The sequence below is a fragment of the Bombina bombina genome, chromosome 2, assembly GCF_027579735.1.
Source record: "Bombina bombina isolate aBomBom1 chromosome 2, aBomBom1.pri, whole genome shotgun sequence".
Classification (NCBI taxonomy): Eukaryota; Metazoa; Chordata; class Amphibia; order Anura; family Bombinatoridae; genus Bombina; species Bombina bombina.
Window position 1 is genome coordinate 467,775,528 of NC_069500.1, and position 20,970 is coordinate 467,796,497.

At 39.8% G+C, this 20,970-nt stretch overlaps 1 protein-coding gene across 1 annotated transcript in view; it reads right to left on the reverse strand.

Annotated features, from left to right (window-relative positions):
• The window catches only part of KIAA1671 (KIAA1671 ortholog), a 532,635-nt gene that overhangs the window by 317,579 nt on the left and 194,086 nt on the right, over positions 1 to 20,970 (reverse strand). The window contains exons 4-6 of the mRNA XM_053702092.1: positions 17,867 to 20,710; positions 9,835 to 9,954; positions 102 to 221 (exon numbers count right to left, since the gene is read on the reverse strand). Coding sequence (XP_053558067.1) covers positions 102 to 221; positions 9,835 to 9,954; positions 17,867 to 20,710 — 3,084 coding nt within the window. The remainder of the gene's footprint in view (positions 1 to 101; positions 222 to 9,834; positions 9,955 to 17,866; positions 20,711 to 20,970) is intronic.

Sequence of the window (20,970 nt, forward strand, 5' to 3'; positions counted from 1 at the left end):
AGGAAGGATATCTCTTCATTACTGATATGAACACAGAACAAGGTTTAAAAAAGTAATAATAAAAAAATAATAAATACACAAATAAAAAAAGAGGAACTTACCTGTGATGCTGTTATCACACGATGTGGAGTACGACGATTCCTTTGAAAAGGCTCTTGTGCAACTTCCACCTCTTGCAATCGTGTTGAAAGGTGTCTAGATACTTCACTTATGGAGGACTCCTAAAAACAGAACTTTACAATATAATGTTCTGACAAGGAACAAAACTTTACAATATAAGGTTCTGACAAGGAACAACACTTTACAATAGAATTATCTGACAAGGAACAAAACTTTACAATAGAATGTTCTGACAAGGACCAAACTTTACAATAGAATGTTCTGACAAGGAACAAAACTTTACAATAGAATGTTCTGGCAAGGAACAAAACTTTACAATAGAATGTTCTGACAAGGAACAAAGAGTAATAATCCAGTTGATTTGTGTGAAAATCAGGTTAAACATTTTGGGATAAGAAATGTTCTTTTTTTTCTTTTTCTTTTTAGAAAGCACAGATAATACCTACCAATAAACACCTGGGAAAACCCCAAGATAGCCCCTGCACACTATTAACCATGAACAACTGCTGTTCCATAACTTGATCAATATAAACCTTTTTAACTTTCATTCTGATAGCGCTGCGGAATCTGTTGGCGCTCTACAAATACCTGATAATAATAATAATAATAATAGTGGTCACAAATAAATAACATTGCAAACTAAAATGGCATTTTAGTCAAAAGACTGACTAAAACTAAATCAAACTGGCATTTTAGTCAAAAGACTGACTAAAACTAAATCAAAATTTGCTGTAAAAAACATAATTTATGCTTACCTGATAAATTCCTTTCTTCTGTTGTGTGATCAGTCCACGGGTCATCATTACTTCTGGGATATAACTCCTCCCCAACAGGAAATGCAAGAGGATTCACCCAGCAGAGCTGCATATAGCTCCTCCCCTCTACGTCAGTCCCAGTCATTCGACCAAGAATCAACGAGAAAGGAGTAACCAAGGGTGAAGTGGTGACTGGAGTATAATTTAAAAGATATTTACCTGCCTTAAAACAGGGCGGGCCGTGGACTGATCACACAACAGAAGAAAGGAATTTATCAGGTAAGCATAAATTATGTTTTCTTCTGTTATGTGTGATCAGTCCACGGGTCATCATTACTTCTGGGATACCAATACCAAAGCAAAAGTACACGGATGACGGGAGGGATAGGCAGGCTCATTATACAGAAGGAACCACTGCCTGAAGAACCTTTCTCCCAAAAATAGCCTCCGAAGAAGCAAAAGTGTCAAATTTGTAAAATTTGGAAAAAGTATGAAGCGAAGACCAAGTTGCAGCCTTGCAAATCTGTTCAACAGAGGCCTCATTCTTAAAGGCCCAAGTGGAAGCCACAGCTCTAGTGGAGTGAGCTGTAATTCTTTCAGGAGGCTGCTGTCCAGCAGTCTCATAGGCTAAACGTATTATGCTACGAAGCCAAAAAGAGAGAGAGGTAGCAGAAGCTTTTTGACCTCTCCTCTGTCCAGAATAAACGACAAACAGGGAAGAAGTTTGGCGAAAATCTTTAGTTGCCTGCAAGTAGAACTTGAGGGCACGAACTACATCCAGATTGTGTAGAAGACGTTCCTTCTTTGAAGAAGGATTTGGACACAAGGATGGAACAACAATCTCTTGATTGATATTCCTGTTAGTGACTACCTTAGGTAAGAACCCAGGTTTAGTACGCAGAACTACCTTGTCTGAGTGAAAAATCAGATAAGGAGAATCACAATGTAAGGCTGATAACTCAGAGACTCTTCGAGCCGAGGAAATAGCCATTAAAAACAGAACTTTCCAAGATAACAATTTTATATCAATGGAATGAAGGGGTTCAAACGGAACACCCTGTAAAACGTTAAGAACTAAGTTTAAACTCCATGGCGGAGCAACAGCTTTAAACACAGGCTTGATCCTAGCTAAAGCCTGACAAAAGGCCTGGACGTCTGGATTTTCTGACAGACGCCTGTGTAACAAGATGGACAGAGCTGAAATCTGTCCCTTTAATGAACTAGCTGATAAACCCTTTTCTAAACCTTCTTGTAGAAAGGACAATATCCTAGGGATCCTAACCTTACTCCAGGAGTAACGTTTGGATTCGCACCAGTATAGGTATTTACGCCATATTTTATGGTAAATCTTTCTGGTAACAGGCTTCCTAGCCTGTATCAGGGTATCAATAACCGACTCAGAAAAACCACGTTTTGATAAAATCAAGCGTTCAATTTCCAAGCAGTCAGCTTCAGAGAAGTTAGATTTTGATGTTTGAATGGACCCTGTATCAGAAGGTCCTGTCTTAGAGGTAGAGACCAAGGCGGACAGGATGACATGTCCACTAGATCTGCATACCAAGTCCTGCGTGGCCATGCAGGCGCTATTAGAATCACTGATGCTCTCTCCTGTTTGATTTTGGCAATCAATCGAGGAAGCAGCGGGAGGGGTGGAAACACATAAGCCATCCCGAAGTTCCAAGGTGCTGTCAAAGCATCTATCAGAACCGCTCCCGGATCCCTGGATCTGGACCCGTAGCGAGGAAGTTTGGCGTTCTGGCGAGACGCCATGAGATCTATCTCTGGTTTGCCCCAACGTCGAAGTATTTGGGCAAAGACCTCCGGATGAAGTTCCCACTCCCCCGGATGAAAAGTCTGGCGACTCAAGAAATCCGCCTCCCAGTTCTCCACTCCCGGGATGTGGATTGCTGACAGGTGGCAAGAGTGAGACTCTGCCCAGCGAATTATCCTTGATACTTCCATCATTGCTAGGGAGCTTCTTGTCCCTCCCTGATGGTTGATGTAAGCTACAGTCGTGATGTTGTCCGACTGAAACCTGATGAACCCCCGAGTTGTTAATTGGGGCCAAGCCAGAAGGGCATTGAAAACTGCTCTCAATTCCAGAATGTTTATTGGAAGGAGACTCTCCTCCTGATTCCATAGTCCCTGAGCCTTCAGAGAATTCCAGACAGCGCCCCAACCTAGTAGGCTGGCGTCTGTTGTTACAATTGTCCAGTCTGGCCTGCTGAATGGCATCCCCCTGGACAGGTGTGGCCGATAAAGCCACCATAGAAGAGAATTTCTGGTCTCTTGATTCAGATTCAGAGTAGGGGACAAATCTGAGTAATCCCCATTCCACTGACTTAGCATGCACAATTGCAGCGGTCTGAGGTGTAGGCGTGCAAAAGGTACTATGTCCATTGCCGCTACCATTAAGCCGATCACCTCCATGCATTGAGCTACTGACGGGTGTTGAATGGAATGAAGGACACGGCATGCATCTTGAAGCTTTGTTAACCTGTCTTCTGTCAGGTAAATCTTCATTTCTACAGAATCTATAAGAGTCCCCAAGAATGGAACTCTTGTGAGAGGAAAAAGAGAACTCTTCTTTTCGTTCACTTTCCATCCATGCGACCTTAGAAATGCCAGAACTAGCTCTGTATGAGACTTGGCAGTTTGAAAGCTTGAAGCTTGTATTAGAATGTCGTCTAGGTACGGAGCTACCGAAATCCCTCGCGGTCTTAGTACCGCCAGAAGGGCACCCAGAACCTTTGTGAAGATTCTTGGAGCCGTAGCCAATCCGAATGGAAGAGCTACAAACTGGTAGTGCCTGTCTAAGAAGGCAAACCTTAGATACCGGTGATGATCTTTGTGGATCGGTATGTGAAGGTAAGCATCTTTTAAATCCACTGTGGTCATGTACTGACCCTTTTGGATCATGGGTAAGATTGTCCGAATAGTTTCCATTTTGAACGATGGAACTCTTAGGAATTAGTTTAGAATCTTTAAATCTAAGATTGGCCTGAAAGTTCCCTCTTTTTTGGGAACCACAAACAGGTTTGAGTAGAACCCTTGTCCTTGTTCCGACCGCGGAACCGGATGGATCACTCCCATTAATAACAGATCTTGTACACAGCGTAGAAACGCTTCTTTCTTTATCTGGTTTGTTGACAACCTTGACAGATGAAATCTCCCTCTTGGGGGAGATAATTTGAAGTCTAGAAGGTATCCCTGAGATATTATCTCTAGTGCCCAGGGATCCTGAACATCTCTTGCCCAGGCCTGGGCGAAGAGAGAAAGTCTGCCCCCCACTAGATCCGGTCCCGGATCGGGGGCTTTCGGTTCATGCTGTCTTTGGGGCAGCAGCAGGTTTCCTGGCCTGCTTGCTCTTGTTCCAGGACTGGTTAGGCTTCCAGCCTTGCCTGTAACGAGCAACAGCTCCTTCCTGTTTTGGTGCAGTGGAGGTTGATGCTGCTCCTGTTTTGAAATTCCGAAAGGGACGAAAATTAGACTGTCTAGCCTTAGCTTTGGCTTTGTCTTGAGGTAGGGCGTGGCCCTTACCTCCTGTAATGTCAGCGATAATTTCTTTCAAACCGGGCCCAAATAAAGACTGCCCCTTGAAAGGTATATTAAGTAATTTGGACTTAGAAGTAACATCAGCTGACCAGGATTTTAGCCACAGCGCCCTACGTGCCTGTATGGCGAATCCTGAGTTCTTAGCCGTAAGTTTGGTTAAATGTACTACGGCCTCCGAAATGAATGAATTAGCTAGTTTAAGGACTCTAAGCCTGTCCGTAATGTCGTCTAGCGTAGATGAACTAAGGTTCTCTTCCAGAGACTCAATCCAAAATGCTGCCGCAGCCGTAATCGGCGCGATACATGCAAGGGGTTGCAATATAAAACCTTGTTGAACAAACATTTTCTTAAGGTAACCCTCTAATTTTTTATCCATTGGATCTGAAAAAGCACAGCTATCCTCCACCGGGATAGTGGTACGCTTAGCTAAAGTAGAAACTGCTCCCTCCACCTTAGGGACCGTTTGCCATAAGTCCCGAGTGGTGGCGTCTATTGGAAACATCTTTCTAAATATTGGAGGGGGTGAGAACGGCAAACCGGGTCTATCCCACTCCTTAGTAACAATTTCAGTTAGTCTCTTAGGTATAGGAAAAACGTCAGTACTCGCCGGTACCGCAAAGTATTTATCCAACCTACACAGTTTCTCTGGTATTGCAACGGTGTTACAATCATTGAGAGCTGCTAAGACCTCCCCTAGTAATACACGGAGGTTCTCCAATTTAAATTTAAAATTTGAAATATCTGAATCCAATCTGTTTGGATCAGAACCGTCACCCACAGAATGAAGCTCTCCGTCCTCATGCTCTGCAAGCTGTGACGCAGTATCAGACATGGCCCTAGTATTGTCAGCGCACTCTGTTCTCACCCCAGAGTGATCACGCTTGCCTCTTAGTTCTGGCAATTTAGACAAAACTTCAGTCATAACAGTAGCCATATCTTGTAATGTTATCTGTAATGGCCGCCCAGATGTACTAGGCGCCATAATATCACGCACCTCCCGGGCGGGAGATGCAGGTACTGCCGCGTGAGGCGAGTTAGTCGGCATAACTCTCCCCTCGCTGTTTGGTGAAATTTGTTCACATTGTACAGATTGACTTTTATTTAAAGTAGCATCAATACAGTTAGTACATAAATTTCTATTGGGCTCCACCTTGGCATTGGAACAAATGACACAGATATCTTCCTCTGAGTCAGACATGTTTAACACACTAGCAATAAACTTGCAACTTGGTTATAATCTTTTTTAGTAAAAACGTACTGTGCCTCAAAGAGGTACTAAACGATTAAATGACAGTTGAAATAATGAACTGAAAAACAGTTATAGCATCAAACTTTAAAACAACACAACTTTTAGCAAAGGTTTGTTCCCATTAGTAAAATAACAATAATTAAATTTGACATAAAAATTACAGAGGAACGTTTTTATTCACAGTCAATATAAAATTCTCACAGCTCTGCTGAGAGAAACTACCTCCCTCCAAAGAAGTTTGAAGACCCCTGAGATCTGTCAGAGATGAACCGGATCATGCAGGAAATATAAGAGTAACTGACTGGAATTTTTTGATGCGTAGCAAAGAGCGCCAAAAACGGCCCCTCCCCCTCACACACAGCAGTGAAGAGAAACGAAACTGTCACAATTAAAAGCAAACAACTGCCAAGTAGAAATAATGCCCAAATATTTATTCACTCAGTACCTCAGCAATGTAAACGATTCTACATTCCAGCAAAAACGTTTAACATGATAAATACTTAATAAAAGGATTAGTGACTTTTAACAGAGTAGTTCCGGTGAAATACCATCCCCAGAATACTGAAGTGTATACATACATGTCATTATAACGGTATGGCAGGATTTTCTCATCAATTCCATTCAGAAAATAAAAACTGCTACATACCTCAATGCAGATTCATCTGCCCGCTGTCCCCTGATCTGAAGCTTTTACCTCCCTCAGATGGCCGAGAACAGCAATATGATCTTAACTACTCCGGTTAAAATCATAGTAAAAAACTCTGGCAGATTCTTCCTCAAACTCTGCCAGAGAAGTAATAACACGCTCCGGTGCTATTGTAAAATAAACTTTTGATTGAAGTCATAAAAACTAAGTATAATCACCATAGTCCTCTCACACATCCTATCTAGTCGTTGGGTGCAAGAGAATGACTGGGACTGACGTAGAGGGGAGGAGCTATATGCAGCTCTGCTGGGTGAATCCTCTTGCATTTCCTGTTGGGGAGGAGTTATATCCCAGAAGTAATGATGACCCGTGGACTGATCACACATAACAGAAGAAATTAACACATTATGCAAGGTGTTATAATCAATCCATATCTAATTACTGCTCTTTTGCACACAAAAAAGGCAAGGCTATCTTCTTGTTTATTTAAGAAACTTGGTTTTATTTAATTTTAAGATAAAGACATGTTAGATACCACAACAGTTAAATCTGTATTGCATGTTCAAACCTTAATACCATAAATAAAAACAGGTTAATAAACCTTTACGGCAGGAGTATATAATGAGTTTGGAAGTTCTAGAGCAGTGTTATATATTCAGGTAATATGTGCAATGGTGTTACAGTCAATACAGTTTACAGGTTTTTTTTAATATTTTAAAGTTGCACTTCTGTTTGTTTATGAAGCTTGGTTTTATTTAATGTTAAGTTTAACAAAGACGTTTTATATCACAACGGCTAAATCTGTGTCTGTATTGCATGTTTAAACCTTAATACCATAAATCAGTAATTTTTAACCTTTTTTTTTGCCGTGGCACACTTTTTTACATTAAAAAATCCTGTGGCACACCACCATCCCAAAATTTTTAAAAAAATCACACATTGTAGCCTAATACAGCATATATATACACATACACACAAACACACACATACTGTATGTATTGTGCTGTTATGCCATGCCTCCTACAAACTAACCCTGCACTGGGAGTAAAAAACAAGCAAAGTTTAAAAAATATGTCACACTGTTGTCAGTCTGCCGTGGCACACCTGAGGATCTCTCACGGCACACTAGTGTGCCACGGCAGACTGGTTGAAAAACACTGCCATAAATAATAACAGGTGTTGTTTTCTCCTGGAGTATATAATGAGTTTGAAAAAGATAGAAAAATGCTTAAATAATGCATTACACTTTAAAAAAACCTCTTAGATTTTAGTCGACTAAAATCTCCTGGAGATTTAGTTTACTAAAACAATTCAGATGAGTAAAATACAACTAAAAATGGCATTTTAGTCAAAAGACTAAAAACTAAATCGAAATTAACAGTGGTTTGTAACACGTCCATCACCATCGTAGGTTGCGCGCGCAGCCAAAACCCTGCAGCGCAATACAGCTTCAGGAGTCTCCAGCCCTCTCAGCTGTTATGTTACAGCCGAGAGCTCGAGCTTCAGGCATCTGCTGCATATGGAGTCAGAGCGTGATCTGAGGGCAGGTGTCTGATTGTTAGACGGTAACAGGGAGGGATGGGGCAGCTACACTACAGAAAAGGGGTGCGGGGGGGGGGGGACTAAATGGTGATTGCTGGAGGGGGGGGGGGGACCACTACACTACAAATTAAAAAGGAAAAAAAAAAGAATAAAAAAAAGGGGGGTTATAGGTACTGGCAGACAGCTGCAAGTACCTAAGATGGTGCCAATAGTTAGAGAGGGGGGGATAGAGAGCTGTTTGAGGGGGGATCAGGGATAGAGGGACAGAAGGATAGGGAGAGGGGCAGAGGGACAGAGGGACAGATGGATAGGTATATTTCTTTCATTAAACATTTTGGCCCATGTACACAGGCTTTTACCACTAGTAATAATGAACAAATACATGTTAAAGAAACAATTAAAGAAGATATGGCAAACTATTAGAAAAAAGAAGAAAGATGTATACATTACTATATGGACTACTTAAAAAGAACTACCAAAACGCTCCAAATAGAACAAATATATCAAAGACATAAATAAATAAAACTAAAAATAGAAGGATACATAAGCATGAAGACACATTGTTATTAGACACTACCTGGGCTCCAGGATTAGGAGTCTGCTGGAAAAAGATCCATTACCACTGAAAGCTGAGGAGTAGTGCAGCTGATGACACACTTTAGACATATAGTAATGTCTCTTTCTTATTAAATATTGTCAGATTTTATCAGTGAGGCTAGCACATTATACTTATGCAATAGAACTGTGTGCCCCAAGGGTGGGGGCCCAGCTTAAAAAATAAATAAATATTTTTTTTAATAAAAAACATTGACCTGCCACTGCTTGCACTGATATCATGTGAGTGTGACATGATGCTTCACTAGTGTCTCTGACTACAGGGGTTAGTGTTTCTGTTTTACCCATTGTTGTGTGTGTGTGTGTGTTTATGCATGCATGTGTGTGCTTATGTGTGTGTGTATTTATGCATGCATGTATGTGTGTGTGTGTGTGTGTGTATGTGACTCTGTATTTATGCATGTATGTGTGTATGTGTGTGTGTGTGTTTATGTGTGTGTATGTACAGTATGTATGTGACTGTGTGTGTATTTATGCATGCGTGTGTGTGTGTGTGTGTGTATGTATGTGAATGTGTGTGTGTGTGTGTGTGTGTGTATGTGAATGTGTGTGTATTTATGTATGTATGTATGTATGTATGTATGTATGTATGTATGTATGTATGTATGTGTGTGTGTGTGTGTGTGTGTGTGTATGTATGTATGTATGTGACTGTGTGTATGTGTATATTTGTGGAACCAGCAAATTACAGACCTTGTTACTATAGCATGGGGGGAGGGGGTAAACAGTGTCAGTCTATACAGTACCACTATATACAGTACGGGGGGGCTGGACTATGTCACGGACTACTGTAGTCACTTTATAAAGTACTGGGGCGGGTAGGGTCAGGCCAGCCATCTCACCAGCAGATTACAGACGGTGTTAAACAGTGTCACTATATACAGTAATAGGGGGTCAGACCATCTCACAGACTGTGGGCACAGGGTACCTCCTTTTGCAGACATGAAATCTGATTCACATTTTTTTTTCTGTGCTAAATGTTTAAAAAAAATTATATCTATCAAATTCACTTTTTTTTCAAATTTCTTAGATTCTTGCACCTGGGCCCTGTGGTTTCTAGTTACGCCTCTGAGAATAATGATAAATTACCATTTTGTTTTGGGATAGTTATGAATAATTATTACGTAGCATATAGAGTGCTTTAAACTATTGTACGGGCAGGGGTGTGTGTATGATTAGTGTTCACTCACTTTCTGTTTTTATAAAGTACATTAAATTAAATAAGATATTTACAGGAAGGATACCTCTTCATTACTGAGATGAACACAGAACAAGGTGTAAAAAAAATAATAATAAATAAAAAATAAATAAAATAATAATAGACAAATAAAAAAAATAAAAAAGGAACCTACCTGTGATGCTGTTATCACACGATGTTGAGAACGACGATTCCTTTGAAAAGGCTCTGGTGAAACACCCACCTCTTGCAATCGTGTTGAAAGGTGTCTTGATACTTCACTTATGAAGGACTCCTAAAAACAGAACTTTACAATATAAATGTTCTGACAGACTTTCAGATCTTACCTATCAATAAGCACCTGGGCAAAACCCAAAGATAAGCACTGCGGCTACTTAAAGGGCCATGATACCCAAATGTTGAAACACTTGAAAGTGATGCAGCATAGCTGTAAAAAAGGAAATTTATGCTTACCTGATAAATTGATTTCTTCTACGATACAACAAATCCACGGATTTCATCCTTACTTGTGGGATATTATCCTCCTGCTAACAGGAAGTGGCAAAGAGCACCACAGCAGAGCTGTATATATAGCTTCTCCATTCCCCTCCACCCCCAGTCATTCGACCGAAGGCTATAGGAAGAAAAAGGAAAAGCTAAAAGGTGCAGAGGTGACTGAAGTTATAAATAATAAAAAACAAAATCTGTCTAAAATTGACAGGGAGGGCCGTGGACTCGTCGTATCATAGAAGAAATCAATTTAACAGGTAAGCATAAATTTCCTTTTCTTCTACAAGATACGAGTCCATGGATTTCATCCATACTTGTGGGATACAATACCAAAGCAACAGGACACGGATGAAAGGGAGGGACAAGACAGAGACCTAAACGGAAGGCACCACTGCTTGAAAAACTTTCCTCCCAAAAACAGCCTCAGAAGAAGCAAAAGTATCAAATTTGGAAAATTTGGAAAAAGTATGAAGAGACGACCAAGTCGCAGCTTTACAAATCTGCATCATTTTTAAAAGCCCATGTGGAAGCCACAGCCCTAGTAAAATGAACAGTAATTCTTTCAGGAGGCTGCTGTCCAGCAGTCTCATATGCCAGGCGGATGATACTTCTCAACCAGAAAGAAAGAGAGGTAGCCGTAGCTTTCTGACCCCTACGCTTTCCAGAATAAACAATGAACAATGAAGATGATTGAAGGAAATCCTTAGTTGCCTGTAAGTAAAACTTTAAGGCACGGACCACGTCCAAGTTATGTAACAGACGCTCCTTCTTGGAAGAAGGATTAGGACACAATGAAGGAACAATAATTTCCTGATTAATATTATTATTTGAAACAACCTTAGGAAGAAATCCAGGTTTGGTACGTAAAACCACCTTATCAGAATGAAAAATGATATAAGGTGAATCACACTGTAATGCTGAAAGCTCTGAAACTCGTCGAGCAGAAGAAATAGCAACCAAAAACAGAACTTTCCAAGATAATAACTTTATATCTATGGAATGTAAAGGTTCAAACTGAACCCCTTGAAGAACTCGAAGAACTAAATTCAAACTCCAGGGAGGAGTAATTGGTCTAAATACAGGCTTAATTCTGGTTAGTGCCTTACAAAAAGACTGAACATCTGGCACATCTGCCAAACGCTTGTGAAACAAAATTGACAACGCTGAAATTTGTCTCTTTAAAGGGACACTCAAGTCAAAATTAAACTTCATGATTCATATAGAGCATGCAATTTTAAACAACTTTCCAATTTACTTCCATTAACAAAATGTGCACAGTTTTTTTATATTTACACTTTTTGAGTCACCAACCCCTACTGAGCATGTGCAAGAATTCACAGCATATACGTATATGCATTTATGATTGGCTGATGGCTGTCACATGATACAGGGGGAGTGGAAATAGACATAACTTTGCAATTTATTTAACAAAAATCTACTACTCATTTGAAGTTCAGACTAAGTACTATTGCATTGTCTTCTTATCACGCATTTGTTGATTATGCAAATCTACAGTGTTGACTGGTCCTTTAAGGAACTAGCTGATAAGCCTTTCTCCAATCCTTCTTGGAGAAAAGACAGAATCCTAGGAATCCTAACTTTACTCCATGAGTAGCCCTTGGATTCACACCAATAAAGATATTTACGCCGTATCTTATGATAGATTTTTCTAGCGACAGGCTTTCTAGCCTGTATCAAAGTACTGATAACAGAATCAGAGAATCCTCGTTTCAATAAAATCAAGCGTTCAATCTCCATGCAGTCAGCTGCAGAGAAGTTAGATTTGGAAAGGACCTTGAATGAGAAGGTCCAGTATCAAAGGAAGTTTCCACGGCGGTAGCGAAGACATGTCCACTAGATCCGCATACCAAGTCCTGGGTGGCCACGCAGGCGCTATCAGGATCACCGAAGCTCTCTCCTGTTTGATTCGAGCAACCACGCGTGGCAGGAGAGGAAACAGCGGAAACACATGAGCTAGACTGAACGACCAAGGCACTGCCACGGCATCTATGAGTTCTGTCTGGGGATCCCTTGACCTGGATCCGTATCTTGGAAGCTTGTAATTCTGCCGAGATGCCATCAGATCCAATTCCGGTTTGCCCCATCGGAGAATCAATGAGGTAAATACCTCCGGCTGGAGTTCCCACTCCCCCGGATGAAAAGTCTGTCTGCTCAGAAAGTCCGCTTCCCAGTTCTCTACTCCTGGGATGTGGATTGCTGATAGATGACAAAAGTGGGCCTCTGCCCAACAGATTATCTTGGATACCACTCATCGCTAAGGAACTTCTTGTTCCCCCCTGATGATTGATATAGGCCACAGTCATGATGTTGTCCGACTGGAATCTGATGAATTTGGCCGAAGCCAACTGAGGCCATGCCTGAAGTGCATTGAATATTGCTCTCAGTTCCAGAATATTGATTGGAAGTAGAGACTCCACCTGAGTCCAAACACTGAGCCTTCAGGGAATTCCAGACTGCACCCCAGCCCAGAAGGCTGGCGTCCGTTGTCACTATCACCCAAGAGGGTCTGCGGAAGCAAGTCCCCTAGGACAGATGATCCAGCGACAACCACCAAAGAAGAGAGTCTCTGGTTTCTTGATCTAGATTTATCTGAGGAGATAAATCCGCATAATCCCCATTCCACTGTCCGAGCATGCACAGCTGCAGCGGTCTGAGATGAAAGCAAGCAAACGGAATGATGTCCATTGCCGCTACCATTAATCCGTTTACCTCCATACACTGAGCCACTGATGGCCGAGGAGTGGACTGAAGTGCTCGGCAAGTATTTAGAATCTTTGATTTTCTGACCTCTGTCAGGAATATATTCATGGTAACCGAGTCTATCAGAGTTCCCAAGAAAGAAACCCTTGTGGAACCAGTGAACTCTTCTCTATGTTCACCTTCCAGCCGTGAGTTCTCAGAAAAGACAGCACTGTGTCCGTGTGAGATTTTGTCAGATGATATGGTGACGCCTGGATCAGAATATCATCCAGATAAGGCGCCACCGCTATGCCTCGCGGTCTGAGAGCCGCCAAAAGAGACCCTAGAACCTTTGTGAAGATTCTGGGTGCTGTGGCCAACCCGAAGGAAAGAGCCACAAACTGATAATGTTTGTCCAAGAAGGCAAACCTTAGAAACTGATGATGATCCTTGTGGATAGGAATATTAAGGTATGCATCCTTCAAGTCCACGGTAGTCATATATTGACCCTCCTGGATCATTGGTAAAATTGTTCGAATTGTCTCCATCTTGAAAGATGGAACTCTTAGAAATTTGTTTAGACACTTGAGGTCCAAAATGGGTCTGAACGTTCCCTCCTTTTTTGGGAACCACAAATAGGTTTGAGTAAAACCCCTGTCCCTGTTCCAATCTTGGAACTGGACGAATTACTCCCATGGTAAAAAGGTCTTTTACACAGTGTAAGAACGCCTCTCTTTTTATCTGGTTTGCAGATAATTTTGAAAGATGAAATCTCCCTCTTGGGAGACAACCCTTGAATTCCAATTGATAACCATGGGTCACTATTTCTAGTGCCCAGGGGTTCTGAACGTCTCTTGCCCAAGCCTGAGCAAAGAAAGAGAGTCTGCTCCCTACTAGATCCGGTCCCGGATCGGGTGCCGCCCCTTCATGCTGTCTTAGGAGCAGCAGCCGGCTTCTTGGATTGTTTACCCTTATTCCAGTTCTGGTTGGGTCTCCAGACTGACTTAGATTGGGTAAAATTTCCTTCCTGCTTTGTAGAAAAAGAGGAAGCAGGGGGTCCTCCTTTAAAGTTCCGAAAGGAACGAAAATTATTTTGTTTAACCCTCATCTTAACAGACCTATCCTGAGGTAGGGCATGGCCTTTACCTCCTGTAGTGTCAGAAATTATTTCCTTCAATTCAGGCCCAAAAAAGGTCTTACCTTTAAAAGGAATAGCTAAAAGCTTACATTTTGATGAGACATCAGCAGACCAAGATTTGAGCCACAACGCTCTACGTGCTAGGATAGCAAAACCTCCATTCTTTGCCGCTAATTTAGCAATTTGAAAAGCGGTGTCAGTAATAAAAGAATTAGCTAGCTTGAGAGCCTTAATTCTATCTAAGATGTCATCTAATGGAGTCTCAACCTTAAGAGACTCTTCTAGAGCCTCAAACCAAAATGCTGCTGCAGTAGTGACTGGAACAATGCAAGCCGTAGGTTGTAAAAGAAACCCCTGATTAATAAATAATTTCTTTAGTAGACCCTCTAATTTCTTATCCATAGGGTCTTTGAAAGCACAACTGTCCTCAATGGGTATAGTTGTATGCTTAGCTAGGGTAGATATAGCTCCCTCCACCTTAGGGACCGTTTGCCAAGAGTCCCGAATGGTGTCTGATATAGGAAACATTTTCTTAAAATTAGGAGGGGGAGAGAATGGTATACCTGGTCTATCCCATTCCTTTTTAACAATTTCCAAAATTCTTTTAGGAACCGGAAAAACATCAGTGTAAGTAGGCACCTCTAGATATTTGTCCATCTTACACAATTTTTCTGGAGGAATTGTAATAGGGTCACAATCATCCAGTGTCGCTAAAACCTCCCTGAGCAACAGATGGAGGCGTTCAAGTTTAAATTTAAAAGACGTGACGTCCGAATCTGTCTGAGGGAACACATTTCATGATTCTGAAAGTTCTCCCTCAGACAGCAATTCCGTAACCCCCAAATCAGAGCACTGAGAGGGCACATTGGAAATGGCCAATAAGGCATCAGAGGATTCAGTATTCACATTAATACCTGGCCTACTGCGTTTACCCTGCAAAACTGGCAGTTTAGATAATACCTCTGTAAGGGTAGTTGACAAAACTGCAGCCATATCTTGCAGAGTAAAAGAATTAGACGCACTAGAAATACTTGGCGTCGCTTGAGTGAGCATTAAAGGTTGTGACACTTGGGGAGAATTGGATGGCATATCCTGATTCCCTTCAGACTGAGAATCATACTTAGACACACTTTCATTACCTAAAATATGTTCTTTAAAGTGTAAGGCCCTTTCAGTACAAGGAGGACACAATGTAAGAGGGGGTTCCACAATGGCTGCTAAACACATAGAACACTGACTTTCTTCAATGTCAGACATGTTGAACAGGCTAGTAATAACCACACAAGTCGTTAAACTCTTTATTATGTTAATGAAAACAACTTCAGCAAAAACGGGTACTGCGCCTTTAAGAAATAAAAAAGCGAACACTTTTTTTCCAAATTTGTTTAATAAGTTATTAAACTGCTCAATTTAAATTGCATATATCCTATATAGCAGTCGGATATTGCACCACAAGTAAAAAGAGCAAATTAAACATCTAATACAGGTTAAATGAAGGCAAAAACATTATGTACAAAATTATTACAAAAATGCCTCTGCACCTGCTGCTTTCACTTCAGAAACTAACTGCGCATTTGAAGTGCGAAAATTAGGCCCCGCCCATCATAAGCGATGTGCTAACAGCCTCAACAACCGCATGGAAAGCGGTTTAACCAGCCATGTGGGTTATATACGTAAAACATTAAAAAATATAGCCATGTGAACCCCCAGCACAACGCAACATAACCAGCCATAAAAAACTCTTTTATATAATAAAAAACGTTAGGCTGCCCCAGCGTCTTAACCATGCTGCTGCAATAAGCCCTGCATTTGTAACAACGATAATTTACACAGGATTTCAGTACCACCCTGATATATAGGTCTACTGCTTACCCCTTCCCAACCTGGGAACTATGTCAGCCAATTCTGATATACCATAAGTCTCTTCAGAAATAAATGACTGCACACACCTCAATGCTGCTTGTAGCATGAAAACGTTCCCCACACTGAAGATTCCTCTTGCACTCCTCAGCAACTCTGTGGGAACCAACATGGATCTTAGTGACATTTGCTAAGATCATCAACCTCAAGGCAGAAATCTTCTTCTATATCCTGCCTGAGAAAAATAGTACTCACCGGTACCATTTTAAAATAACAAACTTCTTGATTGAAGAAACTAAAAACTATCATTTTAACACCTCTTTCACTTTACCCTTCCTAATACTAGCATAGGCAAAGAGAATGACTGGGGGTGGAGTGGAAGGGAGGAGCTATATATACAGCTCTGCTGTGGTGCTCTTTGCCACTTCCTGTTAGGAGGATAATATCCTACAAGTAAAGATGAAATCCATGGACTCGTCGTATCTTGTAGAAGAAAGCCGACTAGAAAATATCACCTGAACATCTCTATGTAAAAAAGAAAGATATTTTACCTCAAAATGTCCTAAGTATTCAAACCCCATTGCAAAGGACTTTAAGCAGCAAATCAGTATGCCTGTCCCGGGACAGGAAAGGGAGTGAGCTTCGTGCACACTCATCTTATTTCCCTATTCAGTTTAAGGAAGTTCACTATGAAATCTCATGAAAGTTAAGTGAAATCTCATGAAATCAGAGTAAAATAGTTTATGACCTCAGCACTGCTGATGCTGATTGGCTGCTGTTCATTTCTTCATTTATTTTTTACCTGCAGCTGGACAGCAGCTGAAGTATAACTTTTTACACAGAACTTACTCTGGTGAGCTGAGGAAATTGTGAGGTAAAATATATTTTTTTACATAGAGATGCTTAGGTGATATTTTCCTGTCAGCTTTTTACAGTTATACTGCATCAGTTTCAAGTGATTTAGCATATGAGTATTATGTCCCTTTAACTAACTTAACATACTATTACCCTTTAATGTCCATTTCAATGTACAACTGCTTTTCATAACTTGATCAACATAAAACTTATTACCTTTCATTCTGAAAACAGTCGCATATAAATAATTCAAATTACAGTAAACTTTACAATATTTTGTCTTTAACCCATTTTGCAACAGTTTTTGGATTTACCCCGTTAATAATGAATAGCATTATTGGGAACAATTAGAATATATGATTGTTTATAGTGAAAGTAAATCAGCAGAAGAATAGTAATTATTTACTTTCTGGTAAACTGTACTGAAAAGATCCAGGACAAAGCCGATTGCACATTATACTAATTTTATCTGAGTGCTAGGGCTCATCACAATGTACTGTACATAAAACAAGGTAAAACATAATAGGGACAGTCAAGTCCAAAAAAACTTTCATGTTTCAAATAGGGCATGTAATTTAAAACAACTTTCCAATTTACTTTTATCAACAATTTTGCTGTGTTCTCTTGGTATTCTAGTTGAAAGCAAACCTAGGGAGGCACATATGATAATTTCTAAGCCCTTGAAGGCCGCCTCTATTTTATTTACTTTTCACAATAGGGGAGAGCAAGCTCTTGTTGGCCATATAGATAGCATTGTGATCACGCCCGTGGCTAGTGGCAGACACTGCACTAATTGGCTAAAATGCAAGTTAATAGATAATAACTAAAAGTCATGTGATTAGGGGCGGTCAGAAGATGCTTAGATACAAGTTAGTCACAGAAGTAAAAAGTGTATTAATATAACAGTGTTGGTTTTGCAAAACTGGGGAATGAGTAATAAAGGGATTATCTATCTTTTTAAACAACAAAAATTCTGGTGTTGACTGTCCCTTTAAATCGGATCAGATGTTTTAAAACAGAAAATTATGTGTCACATTAAGTGGTCAAACATTTAAGCTACCAACTATCTATTCTGAGATACTGAGAGAAAAAAAAAGTGTTCTCATATAGTAGGTAAAAAATTAATTTAAGTATATGTTAATACCCTGTTATCACCCAGTTCCCAATCTTGTTGGTTGAAAGTTTTTGTTCTATGTTGTTGCTCTTCCCCTGACGGTGTTCTCGGACTTGCTTTAATCTGCTCCCTTCTCCTTTGTTTATCTTCTAGCATCAGGGTGACTAAATCACTGGTCTTTGCTGGACGTCTTCTTTCAGACTGTAATTGCTTCTGTTCTGCAGAACAAGTCTGACTTTCTGCAGGAAACAAAACCTTGCCATCCATGCCCTTCCTAGTACTTTCTAGGTCATAATCAACTCTCTCTACCAATTCAGGTTTTTTTAAAAATGTATGTACGGTTTCTTTTTTTTCTGCTTTGACCCCAAAGGAATCAGGCTTTGACCGAACAGGACTACGTTTTGATGATTCAAGTAAAGATTCCAGAGTGGTCATACTTCTATTCTTCTGTGTGTGTGGGGGGGAACCTTTATCTTCTTGCTTCTGATTATTTTCTTCAGCAGCTGAACCCATATCTCCAAAGACACTGTCCAGCTTATGGTGAATAGATTTTAGATTGTCTGCTTTCACTTCATGCCCAGAGGTAAATTCAAAAGAAGTATATGATGAAGAGGATTCATACTTTTGGCCCTCATCAGGAGTGAAACGTTTCACAGTGGGTTCTTTCCATTTGCTGTTTGTGCTCTTTTCAGTATGGGTTCTAAAAGATCGTGACCTCTCAAACCTTGATTCACCCTGATGTTCAATAACATCACTTATCTTATAATCTTTAGCTTTTTGGTGTTCACTTTTGTAGTCCATCATTAAGGCATCAATATCAATAGCCTTGGGTTTATAAATTCCTTCTAATTCATCATTAGAATTTAAAAGACTTTCCTGAGACTTTGCAGTGTATGTTTCATGACTCTTTAGTGAAGATTTAATGTAGCCATCGTTGTATGCCGGAACCAAATTTTCAGTGTTTGTCTTTTGTTTGCTTCTATGAAGTAAAGAATCAATGTCAACAACATTTGGTCTAAAGGGTCGAGAACTCCATTCAGATTTCTTTGTTGTAAAATTATCTTCCACTGGACTTTCGGCTTTGGTTGTTTTAGGATCTAGAGCACTTGAACATTCCAAGTTTTCTTTGTTGTTATACTTTTCTTGAAGGACATTTTCATTTTTAAAACTTGCATATGGTTTATGAATGTTAAAATCTTGCTTAAGCTGATCTTCAAAGGTTGTATTGCTAATGCTGCCCTGCTTTTCAAAGTAATTTTCAGTCTTTTCTTTTTTGTTATCAATGTAGGTCACAGCAAAATATGTTGCCTTTGTGTCAACTGTAGGACTGCTTTTTACTGTATTTAAATGTTCTGCGTTTTCCTCTTTAAGTTCCACATGTCTACTTTTTTCTGTACTTCCAACATCTACAGATTTCGACAAAACATTTGATCTAGTCTCGACTGATATTTTATCTTCTCGGTTACTATCCTTATTGTGGAGAGAGGATTTGTTTCTCATAAATTCCAGTTCTTTAGGAAACACTTCTTTAACTTTTTTGATTTGCTCAATATCTTGATTCACTGTTAATTTTATATGGTCTTTTGTGACATCGTTATTGGTACTATTTGGTACTGCTTCTTGATCATTTTTAGCTAGATATCTACTATTCTGGAAAATGTTGCTTTTAAAATCATGATCTTGAGCCAACTGCTTTGTGTTATCCTCAGCACTTAATCTATTTATTGTTTCTTCTTTAGAAGATTGTTTATATCCAGCTTCAAAATCAAATCCAGCTGTGATCTTACTGGTATTAAAAATGGGGCTTCTTAAATTAACAGCTTGTTCTGATCTTTTTAAATCTTCTCCAGTAACTGAAGAATCTGACTTAGGCATCCCAAAATATTCCTCAGATTTTAGATAAGATCTCTCTGGAAATCTGTTTTCTCTTCTCAGTTCTGTTGGATAAGACCTATCTACTTTATAACTATTGCTTTCTGCTCTTGACAGACTCATGTCTGCTCTAAGGTCATATTTTTTAAGGCGTTGAATGTCAGCATCTATAGAGCCAGAATTACTAGATGTTTCCTTTGTACTGCTTTGAGTATCACGTTTTCTGTATTCACTTTTACTTCTTTGGAGCTTGACCAAAGGTCGATCTGAAAAATCAACATCCATCTCATGTTTGCTCTCTTCCCTTTCTGTTCTGTGAAACGATTGTCGAGATTTCAGAGTCAGAGCTTTTTCCTCCTGGACCATCTTTATGGATTCACTTGAAACTCTTTCCCCAGCAGTATGAAAAATTTCATAGCGGGGTTCTATTCTTTGAATTGATTTGTCATCTGTATATAACTTGTTTTTTTGTGCTTGACTTTCAGTTGAAAATGAAGTTTCTGTTTCATCTGCTTGAGAAATTCTGGTAACTCTATGTGGTGTAGCCTTTCCAACATGCGCTTCAGCCTTCTTACCATCAGACAAACTATAATCTTCATAACTTTGTTGTTTTGTAGATTTGCTGTCTTCCATTTGAGCTTTCCGGTTTGAGAATTCATCTTTATTTATAGAGCGTTCGGCTTTATGTTCATTTTTTGATGTCTCTCTGTATCTCTGTTGTTGAGAAGGATATATCTTAGCAGGATTGTGCCGTTCTATCTTGTGTTCAAACACGGTGGCTCTAACAGTTTTGTACTCTGTTTCAACTGGCTCTATATTATTCTCTCTCTTTTCTGCCAACAGTGATGTGTTGTCATATTGTTCTTTTTTAAAAGTGGAGCTCTTCTTTTCTTTGGTAACATTTGCACTGTCCTCACTTTGAATGGGTGGATCTTTTTTTTTGAACGAATGCGTTTTCCACGGTTTTTCACTGGAGAATGTTTCTTTTTGATCCACATTATCCTAAATAGAGAAACATAAATAAAAATTACAAATCTTAATGCGACATACAAACACTTAATAAATGCCAGACATAGTGATGTATGAATAGCAAAGATTAGCCTGATAATAATATGCAGATGTACTTTTTAAATGCCTAAAGTATTTGTTTAAATACTAGAGAAACAGGTGTAAAGTTTCACCTAATTAAGTAATAGGGATCCCATGTTTCCATCCAAAAAAAAAAAAAAATCTCACCTTACATCCAATTAGGCAAATATAAA